This window comes from Dendrobates tinctorius, unplaced genomic scaffold (assembly GCF_039654945.1).
Source record: "Dendrobates tinctorius isolate UK_male_01 unplaced genomic scaffold, ASM3965494v1 ptg000120l, whole genome shotgun sequence".
Lineage (NCBI taxonomy): Eukaryota > Metazoa > Chordata > Amphibia > Anura > Dendrobatidae > Dendrobates > Dendrobates tinctorius.
In genome coordinates, this window is record NW_027361788.1 from 33,858,679 (window position 1) to 33,877,540 (window position 18,862).

At 49.7% G+C, this 18,862-nt stretch overlaps 3 protein-coding genes across 5 annotated transcripts in view; 1 reads left to right on the plus strand and 2 right to left on the minus strand.

The window, feature by feature from the left end:
• Positions 1 to 218: 218 nt before the first annotated feature.
• BBLN (bublin coiled coil protein) lies at positions 219 to 1,801 on the minus strand. The gene is made up of 2 exons (XM_073541111.1): positions 1,688 to 1,801; positions 219 to 628 (listed from the first exon to the last, which is right to left on the minus strand). Exons 1-2 carry the CDS (start codon positions 1,743 to 1,745, stop codon positions 438 to 440), a joined length of 249 nt encoding a protein of 82 aa, XP_073397212.1. The 5' UTR covers positions 1,746 to 1,801; the 3' UTR covers positions 219 to 437.
• A 19-nt stretch (positions 1,802 to 1,820) lies between these two features.
• On the plus strand, positions 1,821 to 6,871 carry PTGES2 (prostaglandin E synthase 2). Its single transcript, XM_073541110.1, has 7 exons — positions 1,821 to 2,247; positions 3,033 to 3,224; positions 4,086 to 4,141; positions 4,265 to 4,414; positions 4,665 to 4,865; positions 5,464 to 5,581; positions 5,923 to 6,871. Exons 1-7 carry the CDS (start codon positions 1,897 to 1,899, stop codon positions 6,046 to 6,048), a joined length of 1,194 nt encoding a protein of 397 aa, XP_073397211.1. The 5' UTR covers positions 1,821 to 1,896; the 3' UTR covers positions 6,049 to 6,871.
• Positions 6,872 to 14,048: 7,177 nt separating this feature from the next.
• Positions 14,049 to 18,862, minus strand: part of ODF2 (outer dense fiber of sperm tails 2) — a 42,960-nt gene continuing 38,146 nt past the window's right edge. For all 3 annotated transcript variants that reach the window (XM_073541108.1, XM_073541106.1, XM_073541109.1), the window contains one exon: positions 14,049 to 14,385. In XM_073541108.1, coding sequence (XP_073397209.1) covers positions 14,212 to 14,385 — 174 coding nt within the window. In that variant the 3' untranslated portion in view covers positions 14,049 to 14,211. The remainder of the gene's footprint in view (positions 14,386 to 18,862) is intronic.

Below are 18,862 nucleotides of genomic sequence, written 5' to 3' on the forward strand. Positions count from 1 at the left end.
GGAGCAGGTATTGCAATGCAACCGGCGGGTCTCTGTACCAGAATACATTTCAGCAGAATGTGCGTCTTCTTCTGATGCACATCCAAATGAAATTTGGCAGTGTCAGCTAGCCCCCTGCTGCATGAGCCCAGTCATATCCTCTGCAACTGTTACACCCCATGCTCTGCATCCCCCACTTCCCTTTATATAACAAAAAAAAAAGTCTAAATGAAACTGGCCATATGTTAAAATGCTTTAAGACAAGGGACACTTTTCACAGATAACACTATTACAACATTATACTATTATATAGCGCCCCCAAGAGGCAGCACTAAGTAAAACTTCACGGTCATAAATTTTCTACGTTGTAGGTAATAAATTAGAGTCTTCAGTTCCTTCTGTAAAGGAACTGGGCCACCTTGTGGAAATACATGAAAGTCGCTGGCATTGTACGGAGGTTAGACCCCCTCACCCTGCTGCGAGGGCCTGCTCGCTCCGTTCTGGTTTAGCTGCTCTTGGAAGTCACGTCGGGCCTGACGATTGGATTCTAGAAGATCCTGAAGCTGAGCGTGCAGGAGATCATTTTTCTCCTCCAAGTGATCCAAGCAGAAATTAATCTGGTCCAACATGAAGTCCAAGGCGGCGTAGTCTGAAAAATAAGCAGAAGATGTTAAAAAAACAAAAACAAGCCACCTTGGGTTGAATTGGGATGAAGAATCAAATAGGAATTCGCTTTCCTCCCCCTTCTCCACTCCCTCGGGGCCAGCACATAGCCTAGGAGCAGTCAGGTGAGAGATGTAAAAGGTCGAGAGACTTTATTTTCCCTGTCTTCACCTTCCTTTTGTAGTAAAGTTACAACACCCAGAGCTAGTTACCGGCTGTTGTAACTTGATCTAGACAACTGGAGGGCGTGCACTGATGTCCAGGAGTTCCACAAGGGTTAAGTAACTGAAAGACGCATATAATGCTGTTATTTCCAATGCAATAACAAACTGTAAGCTAACTGAAAAGATTTGGCCCCCTTGAAGTGATATTGTTAACAAACGTATGTATTTTTGGCTATAAGTTATTTTCGCAATCGGGTTTCATCACAAATTTTGCACCGTTTGCATTTGATAGCTTGTGTGCTGCACGGTCTATTCCTGGTTGCAGAATGAGTTAACTGAGAATCCATCAGTAAACTTATTCTCATGGGACTTTTCCTTCTTGTGAGCGCTCAGGTGATTTATGACCATACAGTTCATCTCTTCTTTCCTGGTTACCAGAGGTTGTAATGGAATCCTGGGGGGGGGGGGGGCATTTTCTCACCATCTCTTCCCATTCAGGGTTTTTTTAATCTGTTCTGTATTAAAGTGAATGGTGATATACAAAACTACGCCTCGTCCAGCAAAAATATTACAGCTATGGGGATGGAAATAAGGGGGAGTTCTGTCTTATTGAAGACGGGAAGAGGAAAAAAAGAGCACAAAACCAAAGTGTGTCCAGGAGCGAAGGGGTTAAAGACCCCCTAATCCAGGGTCTGTGACCGCCTGGAACCAGGCACTGCTGCCCGCATACAGACAGATGGGTGTTTATGGGTAAACAGGACCTGGCCGAGAAGAGATGGCGGCTACCAGTGTTATGTATAGCAGCTATTGCACAACTACAAGTCCCAGCAGGAGACGCCCAGCTTGGGGAACAGCGGGTTAATAAGCAGGTACATTCTCACCTTCCTCCGCGGACACTTCGCCCAGAGGAACCTGCGGATCCCCGTTAGGTCCTGACATGATCACCGCCACCTCGTCATGTGACCGCCAGTCATGTGACCATATCCTTATATACCTCTGCCGGCTGTGACAGGCTGCTGAGTTCTGCGTGCTGATTGGTTCACTTTCTGGCGCTTACTGTGAAGGGGCGGAGTTTTCGTATGTGGGCAAGATGGCGGCGCACAGAGTTCAGGAGTTGGGCAGGGTGTCATGGCGACTAGCGGGGCAGTTGAGGGTTGGGGCCGTAGTGACGGGCAGTGGAGCCGGTGTCAGGAACTTCAGCCGGATTTCTTATCCAGTGAGCCAAATAAAGGGGAGACCTGTACCCTTGACTGCACAGCAGAGCTGGGATTGCCTGCAGTACAGCTCCTGGCGTGGGTACAGGGCTGGCTGGCGATGGCAGGAGGCAGGAACAGGGGGCTGGAAGACCTGGGGGCTGCTGTTTGCCTTCGGGGGAGCATTTGGGGTGATGCAGACCCTGAAATATTCCTTAATGGAGGAGAGAGCGGCACAGGAGGAGAAGGTATGGAAAAATGTGCCAGGGAAGGTCATGGCTATTACAGGGGCAGACTGACTCATTGCTGTCCTCCATACAGGGCTAGGGAATAGCTTTAGTAGCTGTTGCCTGGTACATTGGAAACACATCCTGGCGTCTGGGAGGGGAGATGTTTCCCTCCGTCCCGGCTGTGGGCGCTGGTATGACCCATGTATGCCCAGCTCTGCCGATCGTGCATGTGTTGTGTGTGGGAATAGGAGACTGGCAGACCCCTCTGCTGGGGGCTGATCTCCCCACAGGACAAGCCCACCCTACTGCTGCTATGGGGGAGAATCGGGCCTCATACACATTAGATGGCTTGCTTTTCCAATATATTCTCCGCCTTAATTATAAAGGTTGGGGTCATTGAAGAATTCTTCCTATCCCAAAATAGAAATCTGTGCCTTGATCACTGGTGGTCCAACCATTGGGCCCCCCAAGAATACTGAAAACTGAGTCTTGTCCTGAGTACAGCGATGGTGCACATGCCCGACCTCCACTCCAGTCTTTATACATGGGACTGCTGGAAATAGTGGAGCGCTGCGCTCGGCCTTCTCCAGCAGTCCCATGTATAATGAATGGACCAGAGGTCGGGCATGTGCACCATCGCTGTACTCAGGACAGGATTCAGTTTTCAGTATCTCTGGGGGTCCCAATGGTTGGGCCTCCAGCGATCAGAGCACAGCTAGCAGTTTTGGGAATGACCCTTTAAGGATGATCTGTGCTCTCCATGCGGTACGTGCAATTGTAATGCTAATATTGTCTTTTGTCAGGACTCCGGAGGCCTACAGCTCACCCTTTACCAGTACAAGACGTGCCCTTTTTGCAGTAAGGTCCGCGCGTTCCTCGATTACCACCAGCTGCCCTATGAGATTGTAGAGGTGAACCCCGTCCTCCGAAAAGAGATTAAATTCTCCAGCTACAGAAAAGTCCCCATTCTCATAGCCAATGCTGCCTCCACGTTGGTAAGTGGCTTTTCTCAGCATAAAGACACCGAAGAAGGCGCAGCCGCTTTAAGAAAACGCAGCTTCGCCTTGGAAAATTCAGCGGCTGTGCCGGTATCTAAATGATGCTGTGTGCATGTACCCTAAGTGGGGTTTTCTCATTAAATGTTTAACAAAAAGAAAAAATATATAAAACTATTATATTTGGCCTTTTCCTAAGACGCCCCCACTGATAGGAGAATTGCCAGGTCGTTCTGTTCCTCGCGTGCCTGCCATATTCTTCTGGTCTGTGCGGTTTACGAGTCACCGTACGTTATATGTGATAAGTATAGCGTGGCACTACCACAAGGTGCACAAGTAGGTTACCCAGACCCAAGTGAATAATAAAGTAACTTGGCACTCAACTTAATGATCCTTTTTTGAAAAGAATTTTATTGTGTGTAGTCTTAAATACTGTGACTGCAGTCGGGTAGGCCAACCTTTTCATTTTTTTCATTCTCTTTTCTCCACCTAGTCCTTTGGTCACATGATTATTACATGTTATGGAATGATTTTTTATTTGCATTCTCTGTGATCTTGTATTTATTCTCCTTATTGGATGTAACATACTTGTCAATTATGTATTGTATATGAGGACTTGTCATATATATTTTTTTACATGTCCGTCTCATATTTGTCATAGCTGACTGACTAAGGCCTGTTGTGGGCCAAAACGTTTCTAAGACTGCACACAATAAAATTCTTTTCAAAAAAGGATCATTAAGTTGAGTGCCAAGTTACTTTATTATTTTCGTACGTTATATGACTGTCGCAGAGTGGTCACTTTGGGAGGGGGGCACTTTTTTAACACTTCTTACTTTATTCATTTGTTTTTTCCATCAGCAATTAAACGACTCCTCTGTGATCATCAGCGCTGTGAAAACTTTCCTCGTGTCCAGGTAAGAACAGCTGGGCTAATGTTTCCCAGTTGCGTAACGTCACGTCAGCTTTGTGCTTTCTTCATGAAGAATTTTTCTTTTCTTTTTTTTTTTTTACTTGTCAGTATTTTTATCTTAATGAAGGAAAAGCCTGGAGGAGATTGTATCTTACTATCCGGGTATAAAAGTGACAAATGAGAACGGGAAAGAGGTGACCGAGTACCAGAACCGATACTGGCTCATGCTGAACGAACAGGAGACGCAGCGTCTGTACAAGTCCAAAGAGTCCCAGAAGTGAGTGTTAGATGTTATGTAGGAGCAAACGTATCCTGGCTTTGTGTGTAAGAACAGTATGGGCCTAGAATTGCCCTCCACACATAACTAGCCATGAGACTGTGCTGGTTATATAGCGGTGCCCATATGTGCCAGGCATGGGGTCCCTGGAATAACGCTATGGTCTCCATCACAGTTCTTTGTTCTAGGTGAGAGATGTCAGAAATCTAGTACGTTGGGTGTCTGCCAGATGTGAAATCTTTTCTTGCAGGGAGGAAATGAAATGGCGTAAGTGGGCAGATGACTGGCTGGTTCACCTCATCTCTCCTAATGTTTACCGGACCCCCGGAGAGGCACTGGCTTCGTTTGACTACATTGTTCGTGAAGGGAACTTTGGCTCAGTGGAAGGCATCTTCGCCAAATACTTGGGCGCAACCGCTATGTTTTTCATTGGCAAAAGACTAAAGAGCAGGTGTGTGTAAAATATTCACTGCACTTATCGATTTGGTCCTAGTTTACTGTTCCTAGTAAACTACAGATAGACGTGTGGAATTACATGATGGGCTTTGAGCTACAGCATGCAATGCAGTTTAAGATCAGAACAGGAGCGTTTCCGTTCTGCCTTATAGGAGATCCCCCCCCCCCCCCCCCCCCCCTCTCCGATCGCCTTATGCCCTATTAGGTCTTCAGGAAACAACCTCTTTAATAGGGTATAATATCTGCCTCCACTACTGCATCCTTATTTGCAGAGGTGAGGTGGTTTATACTGTATATTACCCTTAAGCCTATCATTGGACGTCTAGCTTGCGACAGATTGCATACCAAGGCTTCCTTCAGTCAGAGAGGAACCCTTTGTAAAAAGGTTGTATACAACATTGTTTTTTGGTGTACTATAAAGCACAAGCCACTACACTCTATAATAAAATGATATGCCGCTGGTTACCTGTCAGATTGAGACCAAGAGGATTCTCTATGGCCTCCATCCGGTCAATTGGGGTCTACACATTTTTGCTGGGAGCTCAGTGCACAGAAAATTCTAAGACCCTTGAATTACTTTTATTTCCTTGCAGACACAACCTACAAGATGATGTCCGTCAGGATCTGTATAGAGCGGCCAATACCTGGGTGGCAGCCTTGGGAAAGGAGAGAAAATTCCTGGGAGGCTTACAACCAAATCTGGCGGATCTGGTAAGACCAACTTCTTTCCCTTACTCAAAGGCCCCCATTTTACATTCAATAGCTGTCAGATGAACGATCATTCCATTGACAGCCATTTCTTTATGAGAAAGTTGCTGTCAGATTCCTCTCTCTAGTAGTATGTTATCTTCTGCATACAAAAGGATTGGACATTAGAAATCTGACATGCCTGATCCTTCTGTTATGTCAAGGGGAAGTCGGCAGGCCCCCCCATAAACATTACTGTTGGCTGATATTGGCCTACTGAAGTTTGATGTGTATGGTGGCCTTAATTAGCATTAGGTATCCCCACAAAGAACTAATCAGCCTGGGGACTCTCTTCTTCTCTGCAGGCTGTTTATGGGGTCCTGAGAGTCATGGAAGGTCTACAGTCATTTGATGATATGATGGCAAACACCAAGATCAAGCCCTGGTACCAGAGGATGACCAACGCCATTCAGGACCACCCAAAGTCATAATGATACCTGAGGACATTATATAGGACATATCAATAGTTTAAGGGCTTCACATCCTTGATCAGAGTCTAAACGTTTTTTACTCTGCCCCACAAGATTACGGTTAATTGTGAAATCCAGGTAGTGACGGACAAGTGACTGCTGGGGTCGTATTAAAGGGATATCTCCAATTGTGGTGGCTGTTGGGTGACATGGCTGTTCCTTACCTGCTTTTAAAATTGGGGGTACGTCTCTGCATACAAAGTCATTGTTGCTGCATCTCTGCATCGAAGGTCTCCAGAGTCAGAGACACGTTTCTTAAAACCAGGCAATCCCTTTAATAGATTCGGAAGCCACGTTTATTCTGATGACATCCTATGCTTGGCACTTGATGGCAGTGGTGCTTAAAGCATCATAGGTATTTAGGTAACTTTCATTAATGACGTCCTAGATACCATATCCCCAGCCTTAATACAAGTGTCATCATTGCAGTGATTATATTACTTCTACAGTATCTTTAAAGGGGTTGTCCAGATATCTGAAGGATAGATCATCAGTATCAGATCGGTGGTGGTCCAACACCCAGTATCTCCACAGTCGGCTGTTACCAGATATGGTAGGTCAGTACATGGAGTAGTGGCCTTTCCTGGGTACTATAGCTTAGCTCCTATCCTAAGCAAAGGTCACCAGTATCTAAGTCTTGGACAGTCCCTTTAAGAGTGAAGTAGTGAAACTTTTACTTGTTTCTTTGGTTATTTTAGGATTTTTTTTTTTTATTTATGACTATACAGATTTGCACTTATTTTTAAAATGGCTGTAAATTGTAAAGTAAAAGAAGTTAAAGATGTATCTGCTCTCAGTTCAGATCACAGTCTGACTTATGACCCACGGCCCACGGGCGTCAATGAAACCGGATCAGAGCCATGTTATGAAATATTCTGGATTACTGGACAGCCATAGATGGAAAAAAAAAAAGTATATGCTGTTAATCTGCTACTAAAAAAAAAATTATTGCAGTTCTTAACCAAGCAAATATTCATTCATGTTACAATTCATACAAAATCTTTTATTGCTGTACGGCCGGGTTGTGGTTCACACAGCAAATGTGAATATAAATCATTAAGTTAGCACTTTTCATAAATAATAGAAAAAAAGATATAAAATACAATGCAAACTCAGTAATAAATTATCTCCGGTGCTTGGGATTTAGCCTGGCTGGGGGCTGTCCAGTCCCTGTACCCCTTAAGGGATTCATTATTAGAGGACGGTCCTGTGTTTGGGATCCCCAGATCCTGACTGGTGGAGGGGGTCTCACTCTGGAGGACTAGTTCTGTCCTGAATCACACCGATAACCTGTGGACTCGGTGTAGTGCCTCACTTTTCCTGTATTGTCGGGGCAGGGAAACTAAACGCTTCTTGCTAGATTTGTGCAAAAATTATAGGTGACCAATGAGGTTCTCCATAGAGGATACTGTGATTAGCTCGTTAAGGGATTCTCCAATGGATGTCCAAAGTGGAGATCCCTTTAAGGACACCTGGTTAGTTTCTTTAAATTCTCAGTGGCTTTTTCTTTATCACTTCATTGGGGACACAGATTACCATGGGTGTATGCTGCTGCTGCTAGGAGGCTGACACTATGCAAAAAAGGAAAATTAGATCCTCCCCGGCAGTATACACCCACCAACAGGCACCAAGTACCTCAGTTTGTGCTTAGTGTCTGTAGGAGGCGGACCGGGATCTCCCCAGATCCGCAGTTAACAATCCCTTTTTTCCTTTTAGGTTTTTAGTTGTGTGTATTAATGTTTTCCCATTTATTTTTCAGATTCAGCTTCGGGAAACGGGCTAAATGTTCACCCTGCTTTCCCATATCAGGTGACTGAGCGAGCAATGTGGTGTTGCCCACATCGCAACTCTCAGGACTGCAGGCAGGACCTTTTCCCTATCACCTTCGGGTGCTACGGGCTGACGACAGGTGGCCGGTCCTTGCCGATTCCCCTCCTCACCCCTCTCCCGGGACAGGGCTGAGAGGAAGACGGCGGTCATCGGCGGTGACGTTCCCTTCTGATAAAAAGTTTTGGCGCCGTCATCTGCACTACTCAGACATGGTGCGGGTACAGAGGATCTTCATTCCCAGCGGCCTCCCCTCAACGTGGGCCCCTGTGGTTATCCTCGTCAGGGAAGCATGTGGACGTCAGGTAAGCGGTCTAATGCTCCCACCAGCCCCATGCTCGCCCCACATGGAAGTCACCGAGGTCTGCGCCGTTGATAGCCGACTTGGACCATTCTCCTTTTTGAAATTCCCGACGTTTTTGGCAGGCGCGTGCCTCTCAGCTCTCCGCCCGCAGGGGGGTTCGGCATTGAAGCCGTAGACAGCGGGTCCCCCATCCCCTTACCTCCCTCATTGCTGTGGCATCACGGGCACCGGGTGCATCTATTCTGGATGAGAGACTACGGGGGTGGAAACCGGCACCACGTTTTTACTTTCACTTTCTTCGCCCGTTAATGCCCCCTGCCTTGCGCGCGCGCTCTGTTGGCGCCTTTTCTTAGCCCATCACAGAGCTACTTTCTTTTAGTTGCTCCCCTCCTCTCCTCCTTATCCGCACCCCTCGCATTCTCCAGCCAATCACGCAACACTGCCGTCCAGCACCGCCCATCGCTAAGGTCCTGCGGCTCTCTGGGACCCCGTGTGACGGCACACCACGGATCTCAGCTTGGGGGACACATCGGCTGTCTGCTGCGCATAAGATTAGCGAGCTGGACACGGTAGGCTCTTCCCATATTTCTGAGCCCCTAATTAGCTTTCCTCGGCAGTATTCCCTCACTCCCTGCAGTACTCTCTCACATTTGCTGCTGTAATACTGCAGTCTTCACATATGCCCAACCCTGCAAGGGCTCCTTATCCTAGACCCACTGTTACTCACTACGTCTGCGCGCGCTGTAAAAAGAAGTGGGCGTCAGGTCAGTCGTCTCCCTTCTGCCCGTCCTGCAGGCCTTTCACTATGTCTGCCCCACTGGACCACCCAGAGTCCCGGGATGAGAGCACTCCCCCCTCCCCCAGAGTGGGCCGTTGCAATGTCTGTTGGTCTCTGACCTGCCTAAAGTTTCTCAGTCCCTGGTCCAGGTCTTAGAATGATTACCTCAGCTATCTACAGCTACCTGTGCGCTGACCGCCTCTCACGGTGAGTCGCCTGCACCTGACCGTGACCTCCAGAGGGACAGACCGGGTTGGAGTTCTAGGAAACGGGCTCTGTCTGGCTCTTCTTCCAGCTCGCAAGGTCCTTCCGCTCTGCCCAGGCGACTTTCCTCGTCTCCTTCCTCAGAAGACGACTTTAGGTCAGACTATGATTCCCAGTCGGGATCTGACTCAGAGGCAGACATGTCTAAAACACAGGACATGGTAAATAGTCTCATATCGGCTATTTCTCAAACGCTCAAAATAAAGGAAGACAAGGCGCCCCTCCAGGACTGCTCTGTCCCCTTTAAACGAGCGAAACCTCCCTCCCAAACCTTTCCTAATCACAAGGAGTTCGAGACTACTTTAACCAAACACTGGGAACACCCGGAGAAGCGTTTCTCAGGCCGCAGGTACTTAGGCGTCCTATATCCCTTTTGATGCGGATCTTCTCACTTCATGGACAAAAGCTCCTGAGGTGGATCCACCAGTTTCCCGTCTTTCCTCTAAGACGGTTCTATCCCTTCCGGACGGGGCATCTCTTAAAGATCCAACAGACAGGCAAATAGAATCACTGGCTAAATCAATTTTTGAGTCATCCGGCGCATCTCTCTGCCCTATTTTCGCCTCCTCCTGGGTGGCAAAAGTCCTTTCAGCTTGGGCAAAAATTCTTTGCAAAGGCATCTTGGCGTCGGCTCCTCAGGACGAGTTGGCAGATTTAGCAGACCAAATTAATCATGCGGGTAAATACCTCTTGGCCGCCTCCTTAGCTCTTGCTGCGCACCCCGCCGCATCCAACAGCAACATAGTAGCCATACACCGTATCCTTTGGTTGAAGGCATGGAGTGCAGACACTACTAAAAAGTCACTCACCAGCCTGGCATTTCACGGTTCTAGGCTCTTTGGCGCCAAGCTGGATCAGATAATTTCTGATGCCACTGGAGGTAAAAGTACCTCCCTTCCCCAGTCTCGGCCTAAACGGTTCTTCAACAGAAAAGCTTCTCGGCCGTTTAGGTCCTTTCGCCCCTTCTCTTCCGCGGAAGGGTTATCTCAGCAGGACCGGCCCTCTACCCCCAGTGAATGGAGAAAACCATCGTATAAGCCCGCTCCCCGCTGGAAATCAAGAGGCCAACCCTCCAGGTTGTCAGGCTCCCGCTCCGGTATATTTTCCTCTAAGTGACGGGTCACCCCCACCTGGAAGTTCTTCCAGGGTGGGAGGCAGACTTTCTTCTTTCATGGACGCATGGCTGTCTGTTGTCACCACATGAGGATCCTCCACTTCAAGATAGAGTCCCTGCGCTCGGTGATAGCCTCGATGGAACCCGGAGAGTTCCTCTGCTCTGTGGACATACAGTATGCCTATCTTCACATCCCTGTTTATCTGCAACATCAGAGATATCTTCGTTTTGCAATTCAGGAAAATCACTATTAGTTCACGGACCTTCCCTTCGGCCCTTCCCCCGTGTCTTTACGAAGGTGATGGCAACGGTCATGGCCATTCTTCGCTCCAGGGGGATTCTCATTATCCCTTATCTGGACGATCTGTTGATCAAGGGCTCGTCCCGCCAAGACTGTCTTCAAAGTCTTCAGCTATCTCTGGATACTCTTGCACGTCTCGGTTGGATGGTCAACAAAGAGAAGTCCATCCTGCACCCTACTCAGCGTCTGACTTTCTTGGGCATGGAATTCGACACAAATCTAGCCCGTGTGTTTCTTCCGAGGGACAAATTTTCAGCCCTTTGCAAGGGAATCCGACCCCTAAAACGACCAAGGCCCATTCCCCTTCGGTCCTGCATGAGGGTCCTGGAGAAGATGATAGCTTCCATGGAAGCAGTGCCTTTCGTGCAATTTCACACTCGTCCTCTCCAGCTGTCCCTACTTTCAGCCTGGGACAAGACCTCTGTTTCTCTGGACCGCCCCATAATCCTTCCTCTCAGAGTACGGCAATCCCTGACTTGGTGGACAATTCCGGCGTCAGTTCTACAGGGGAGGTCCTTTCTCCCACTTCAGTGGCAAGTCATCACCACCGATGCCAGTCTTCTAGGATGGGGGGCGGTTTTCAACCAGAAAACAGCTCAAGGGCGCTGGAACGCCCAGGAGACTTCTTCCCATCAACCTTCTGGAAATCAGAGCGATCTTCCTTGCCCTCAGCTGGCAGCCTCTCCTCGCAGGCAAACCAGTCCGCATTCAATCAGACAACGCCACGGCCGTGGCGTACATAAACCACCAGGGCAGTACTCGCAGCAGGCAGGTAATGGCAGAAGTGGCAAAGATACTGCGTTGGGCAGAGCGTTATGTTCCGGCGATCTCCGCCGTTCACATTCCAGGGGTGGAAAATTGGGCAGCCGACTTCCTAAGTCGCCAGGGCCTAGCGTAAGGCAAATGGTCCCTTCACCCCACAATCTTCAGTCAGATATGCCAGCGTTGGGGCACCCCAGACATCGATCTCATGGCATCTCTGATGAACCACAAAGTTCCTCACTTCATAGCCAGGTCCAGGGACCCTCTAGCTGTCTGTTGCGACGCCCTGGTAATTCCGTGGTCCCAGTTCCAACTTCCTTACCTGTTTCCTCCTCTTGCCTTGATCCCAAGGGTGGTCAAGAAAATAAAATCAGAAGGCATCCCAGTACTTCTCGTGGCCCCAGACTGGCCAAGACGACCTTGGTATGCGGAGCTGGTGAACATGCTCGTGGACGTTCCCTGGAGGCTTCCAGACCGTCCAGATCTTCTCACAAGGCCCCCTTTACCACCAGAATTCTCAGTCTCTGAGTTTAATGGCATGGCCGTTGAGGCCGCAATTCTGAGAGAATCAGGTTTTTCCAACCAGGTCATTCAGACCATGATCAGAGCTAGAAAGCCAGCTTCCTCCGGCATTTACCATAGGTACTGGAAGGCTTTTTTCCGTTGGTGCGACGATAATGTTTTTCCATTGTCGTTCTCCATTCCATCCATACTTGGCTTCCTCCATTCCGGCCTTGATGTGGGCCTGTCCCTCAGTACCCTCAAAGGCCAGGTCTCGGCTCTGTTGATTCTTTTCCAGAGGGATCTGGCCCCCTTACCGCAAGTTAAGACCTTTCTCCAGGGAGTCGCCCACGTGGCTCCTCATCATTCTCCGATAGATCCGTGGGACCTTAATCTCGTTCTCGGCTCTCCAAAACACGCTGTTCGAGCCTATCCAGGACATTCCTCTTTCCCTTCTCTCATGGAAGGTAACTTTCCTGATCGCCATTGCATCCATTAGGAGAGTTTCGGAGCTGGCGGCTTTATCCTGTCGTTCCCCGTACCTAATCCTCCATCAGGATAAGGTCGTTCTCAGGCCCGTCCCCTCCTTCCTTCCCAAAGTGGTATCCTCTTTCCACATTAATGAGGATATCGTCCTTCCCTCTTTTTGCCCTGCGCCTGTTCACCCTCTGGAAAAGTCACTCCACAAACTGGATGTGGTGAGAGCCTTGCGTGTCTATCTTGCCAGGACCGCTTCTCTTCGTCAATCCGATTCCCTGCTTGTCATCTCTGAAGGTCGACGGAAAGGGCTTCCGGCATCCAAATCTACAATTGCTCGCTGGATTCGTTCTACCATACTGGAAGCTTACCGCCTCCAGGAGAAACTGCCCCCTTCCGGAGAGCCCACTCCACCCGGGCAGTAGGGGCTTCTTGGGCTGTTCGACACCAGGCTTCGGCTTTACAACTTTGCAAGGCCGCGACCTGGTCGTCTTTGCACACGTTTGCGAGGTTCTACAAGGTTCATACCCAGGCCTCGTCTGATGCAGGTTTCGGTAGGAAGGTTCTGCAGGCGGCGGTAGCACACTGGCCGACCTAAGCCTTTCCTTCTCGTTCCTTTATTGCTGTTCCTACCCTCGGGACTGCTGTGGAACGTCCCATGGTAATCTGTGTCCCCCAATGAAGCGATAAAGAGGGATTTTTGGGTTCTTACCGTAAAATCTCTTTCTTGGAGCCTTCATTGGGGGACACAGCACCCTCCCTGTTTAAGTTGTACCGTGTTGGGTCTTCGAGTCCCTTGTTGGGTTGGTACATATTTTAAGAGTTTTTGTTGCTTCTCCTACTGCTTTTTCACTAACTGAGGTACTTAGTGCCTGTTGGTAGGTGTATACTGCCGGGGAGGAGCTAATTTTCCTTTTTTGCATAGTGTCAGCCTCCTAGCAGCAGCATACACCCATGGTACTCTGTGTCCCCCAATGAAGGCTCCAAGAAAGAGATTTTACGGTAAGAACCCAAAAATCCCTCTGTTTGGCCCATTAGAGAATCTACTAATGGCCTCAATCTGAACACTAATCCTGTACATCTAAATATCCATAGGACAATTATTGAAGTTGCCATGAGGCTGACGTCCCACATCCGACCTTCAGCGCCTGAGTACGGCTGAAACGCGACCGACTCATATGAGTCAGGAGACCCAGGACCTGTTTGTACTCGGATGATGAATGTCGCATGGGTGAAGCCAGCTTATTGCATTACGCCTTCAGGGCTGCAGCTATCCTGCTTGGTGATGGTTTCTGGGTAGCATCAGAGTAAATGAAAAAAAAAAAAATTATAGATTTGCAAAAAAAATTATAAAAACACTATTGTCCTGAGTTTTAAAGCCCACCCAAGAATGAGATAAATATGGAGATCATGGTCCCTGGGGCCAGGACACCCAATTAGTGAGAAGATCCCTTCATACAGTGCACAGCGACCTCTGTGTATTAATTCTTGCACCAACTTCTAACTGATCAGATGTCTTCTTCCATTTTGTAACCATCATAGAATAATAAAATCTGGTGCTCAGATAAAGCCTGTACCTTGTTACACAAGATAGTATGTGATCAGGGTGCACAGTAATGGATGAAAACCGAAGTCTGAGCGCAGAAGACCTGGGTTTATACCTGGATTTCCAGAAATGTAAAAAAAAATATAAATTAGGAGAGGGTTTCTAATTTAGCCTTTTTAGTCAAATTTTGGTCCCTGCAATTTGTCCTTTCGTCGATGTCCTGTTATCCGTGGACTGTGCAGATCTAACTTCAGAGAGGGGTTCGAGGACGGATCGGGGAGCTGGATAAAGTAGCCTCCCCAAAAACATTGTTATATGAGGATTTCAGGAACTGGACATAGTTCTGCATGCTGCGGTTGGTGCTTTCGGACTGTTCCAGTCGGTCTTTTAGATCTTGTAAGCGACTCTGAAACCGTCTCTCAGCCTGGATGGGAGAAGAGGTATCAAATTGTGATCTTGTAAATAAGCCAGAAGCTCAAAAAGTAAAGCAAAAACCACTGCACACAGTAAACATCTATAGGAAGAAGGGGTACAGCTTGTACTCAGCACACAAACGGTCACCTTCCAGTACTGTCTCCACTGCACCGGCCATACGGCGGCAGGGGGGGATAGGAAGAGGGAGGTGTCAGGATTACAAAAGGGTTAAATTAAATCTTTGTATATGGTCTTACTGAAACGGATTAAAGGGTTAAAAATGCCCAAATTCACATAATACGGCCCTGTAACTCACATATTCAGTAGCTGCAGGGCCTCCTACAAGTACCCGTAATCCTTACCCACCAAAGTACAGGTGTCCCTTCTTATAAAGGCGCTATATGGAGGGACTGGAGCGGTGGTCGAGCGTGTGCACTAGGGTGACTGGATCTCAAATTGGGGGAAAAAATGTCAGAATCTTGTTCGTCTGGACCCCACAAAACGATTCCCCTTTCCAGATATTGAGAGAGCCAAAATTTGAGCTCGATCAAACGACGTTAACCCGTGCCGCTCATCGCTCAAAGTTTGAAAAAATCCAAATTGAGGTGTTTTAAGATTTAGGTATTTCTCGTTCGCCTTATTGGGGGACACAGAGACCTTGGGTGTATGCTGCTGCCACTAGGAGGCTGACACTATGCACAAAAAAAGGTTAGCTCCTCCTCCGCAGTGTACACCCCACCGACCGGCAGAGAATTCCTCAGTTTAGCTTAGTGTCAGTAGGAGGTGGACACGGGTCTTTTATTAGACCCATATCTACCTCGTCGTGCGTCGTTCCTTTTCAGGTTCTACGGAGGGATACAGAGTGAAAAGTCACATCTGTACTCCCACATGGAGTCTGCAAGTACGGCGTGTACTGCCACCCCGTATCCTTGCAGTTCTCCGCGGCAGGACCAGCCAGACGGACGCCGACACCAAGACGTGCCAGCGACTCCAGGGGTCCTTGTCGCCAGTCTCCCTCCCACTCGCCTACCAGAGCCTGTCGGTTGGATGAGACGCAAGACTTCTTCAGACAGGTAACGGATCGTGGATGGGTATTTTTTTTTTTTTTATTTTTATTTATTTACCTGGCTGCCCATTCCCGACGGTCGCCTCTTCAATGGTCACAGGGGAACCCCGGTTGTAGGCGCTGCGGTCGCTCGCAGTCGCCACAAGGCTATAGGCAGCTCAATGTTGCTGGGCATCCCCTCCTTCCCTCCCCCCTTTCTGGGGACAGGGAGCACAGGGTTTTTTCCCATTGGGAGCGGCTTGCGACTGCGGCGTCCCACTTTTTCGGACCTCCGCGCCGACCCCCTGCTGACAGGCGGCCGCCGCAACTAATTTAGGCCCCGGCTTCAGTTCGGGCCTACCGCTGCGTCGCGGCCACGCCCCCCGCCCCTTTCTTCTAAGCGGGCTTCTCTCCCGCTCTTCCCAGGCCCTCCCACCGCCTGTCCTTCACCTGCCCAGCCTGTTATTGGCTAGAGGGCGGTGAATTATTAACCCTGCGTGGTGCTCCGCCCTCCCTCCTCTCCTGAACGCGCGCTTTTTCTCAGGAAGGCGCCATTTTCCCAGCCTGTTAGCCGGGCACCAGCTCCTCACTGGATAGCATCTTCTCCAGCTGGTTTTTTCAGGAGGTCTGTCGGCCGGATTTCGCTCTGACCTGCATCCACTGACAGGTCGCAGAGCATCGCTTCTGGGGACACCGGACCGTGAGTAGCTCTGCACTGCAGACTGACCCTTCTCCGCCCTCTGTCCCCCAACCTTCCGGCATTACCTCAGCTTTTCACTATGTCTAACTCTAAGTCTGATCGTACCCGCTCTACCGCCCCCCCCTGCACTTTAGTCAAGTACTTTGCATGTTCTTCGTGCAATCGCAAACTTCCCTCAGGCCAGTCCACTCCCCTCTGCCTGGATTGTAGCAATCCAATTCAGCCTGAGGCCGTCCAGGAGCCATCTGCGGCCCCAGGTGAGAGTGAGCCCCCCATGCCTGGCTGGGCCTCCTCGCTATCTCAATCAGTGGCAGACCTCACCAGGGTGTCTCAGTCCCTGGTGGCCGTTCTTGATAAGTTGTCCCTGGACTCTTCAGCAGGGCCAAGCAGGTCCCAAATTGTTCCATCTGAATCAGCCAGCGGTAGTCGCAAAAGACCCAGGCAAGATTCCCAGCCGGAATCCTCTCCTAGTCCCATCTCACCGCATAGCCCTTCTCACCAGCCTCCCTCTCGGGCCTCCTCCCGAGTCAGGGGAAGCGCTTTCGGAGAGGTCATCTGAGGGGATTTTAGAGCTGCATTCAGACCAGGATGCAAGCATGAAGGTCACAGTGCAGGACCTCATTGCTGCGATCCATCATACCTTCGATATTGCTGACTCCCCTGCGAAATCCTCAGATCAGGAGGTTTCGTTCAGACGGGCAGAAACTCCCTCCAGGGTTTTTCCTTTCCATTCCGAGTTTGGGAAAATTTTTACCAAGGAAAGAGAGGATCCGACCAGACGCTTTCAAAGAGGAAAACGTCTCGGCATACTCTACCCATTTGCTAAGGAGCTCACGGACAACTGGTCGGCCTCTCCCTCGGTCGATCCGCCCGTGTCCAGGCTATCCAATAACACGGTTCTCCCGCTTTCAGGCGTGGCGTCCCTAAAGGATTCTAATGACAGCATTATAGAATCCCTGGCGAAGTCTGCCTTTGAAGCGGCTTCAGCGGCGGTGTGTCCAATTTTTGCTTCATCCTGGGCAGCAAAGGCCATAGCCACGTGGGCAGACGACCTTCGTCAGGGCATCTTAGATAAGGCGCAACCGGAGCATTTGGCCGATCTCGCCAATCAGATCTCCCATGCTGGGGACTATCTTCTCTCCGCTTCCTTGGATGCTGCATCCTGTGCAGTTCAGGCGTCAAGCAACGTTGTTGCAATTCGACGTACAATTTGGCTAAAGGCATGGCAAGCTGACTTGTCTTCTAAAAAGTCCCTCACTAACCTGCCTTTTCAGGGGGTGCGCCTCTTTGGGTCCCAATTGGACCAGATTATTAAGGACGCCACCGGAGGCACGAGTTCACTCCTCCCTCAGTCCAAGCCTCGCAGACCCCCACTAAGGTGTCAGTTTCGACCCTTTCGGACTTTCCGCCGTTTCAATACGGCGGACAACTCCTCCAGCCAACAGAGACCGCAGGCTCGCCAGGAGAGAAAGAAAGAGTTTCCTTCAGACCCACTCCTTCCTGGCGACCCCACTCCTCCCAGGGCAGACCGTCCAGATCTAGATCTGGACGGTCTACTTCAGCATGACTATCATCGGGCACGCGAGGGGCCTTTCCAATTGGGAGGTCGACTTCTTTCCTTCAGGGACGTTTGGCTGGCCGCCGTGGAGGACGCCTGGGTCAGGGAGGTCGTATCCTCAGGATACAAGATAGAGTTCGTCTCTCTCCCACGGGATCGTTTCTTCGAATCCCGGCCTCCAAAGGATCCAGCCTTGATCCCGGGGTTCTCTACGGCTATCGCCGCTCTCCTCAGTTCCGGGGTGATTGTGCCCGTTCCCGAATCGGAGCGCTTCACGGGGTTCTACTCGAACCTGTTTGTAGTGCCGAAAAAAGACGGCGCAGTTCGACCCATCTTGGATCTCAAGCTGCTCAACAAGAGGGTCCGCCTTCGCCACTTCCGCATGGAGTCGCTTCGCTCGGTCATCGCCTCCATGGAGGAGCAGGAATTCATGTGCTCAATAGACATCCAAGATGCCTATTTACATGTTCCAATTTTCTCCGGACATCAGAAGTTCCTGCGCTTTGCGATTCGACAGCACCACTACCAGTTTGTCGCACTGCCCTTCGGTCTTGCCACCGCTCCCAGAGTCTTCACGAAGATCATGGCTGCGTTGATGGCTTTGTTGAGAGTCAGAGGCCTCGTTCTTTTCCCGTACCTAGACGATATTCTGATCAAGGCTCCCTCATTCCAAAAGGCTCACCAAAGTTTGTCAATCGTCCTGGACACTCTTTCCAATTTCGGGTGGATCGTCAACAGGAAAAAGTCCTGTCTGGTTCCTACCCAACGCCTGGTCTTTCTAGGTCTTCTGTTCGACACTCGTCGGTCAAGGGTCTTTCTCCCACAAGAAAAGATTCTCTCTCTGCAGCAGGAAGTACGATCGCTGCAGACCTCGAGATTCCCATCCCTCCGTACAGCCATGAGGGTCCTGGGAAAGATGGTGGCGGCGATAGAGGCAGTTCCCTTTGCCCAATTTCACGCCAGGCCTCTCCAGCAAGCCATTCTGTCGAAGTGGAACAGGTCGCCTCGGTCCCTGGATCGCCCTGTCCATCTTTCTTACCGGATCAAGCGGTCTCTCAACTGGGGGTTGTCGTCACCTCTCATTCTATCGGGTCGATCCTTCCTTCCCATTCACTGGCAGATAGTAACCACAGATGCCAGTCTCGGTTGGGGTGCTGTGTTCCGCAACCACACTGCCCAGGGTC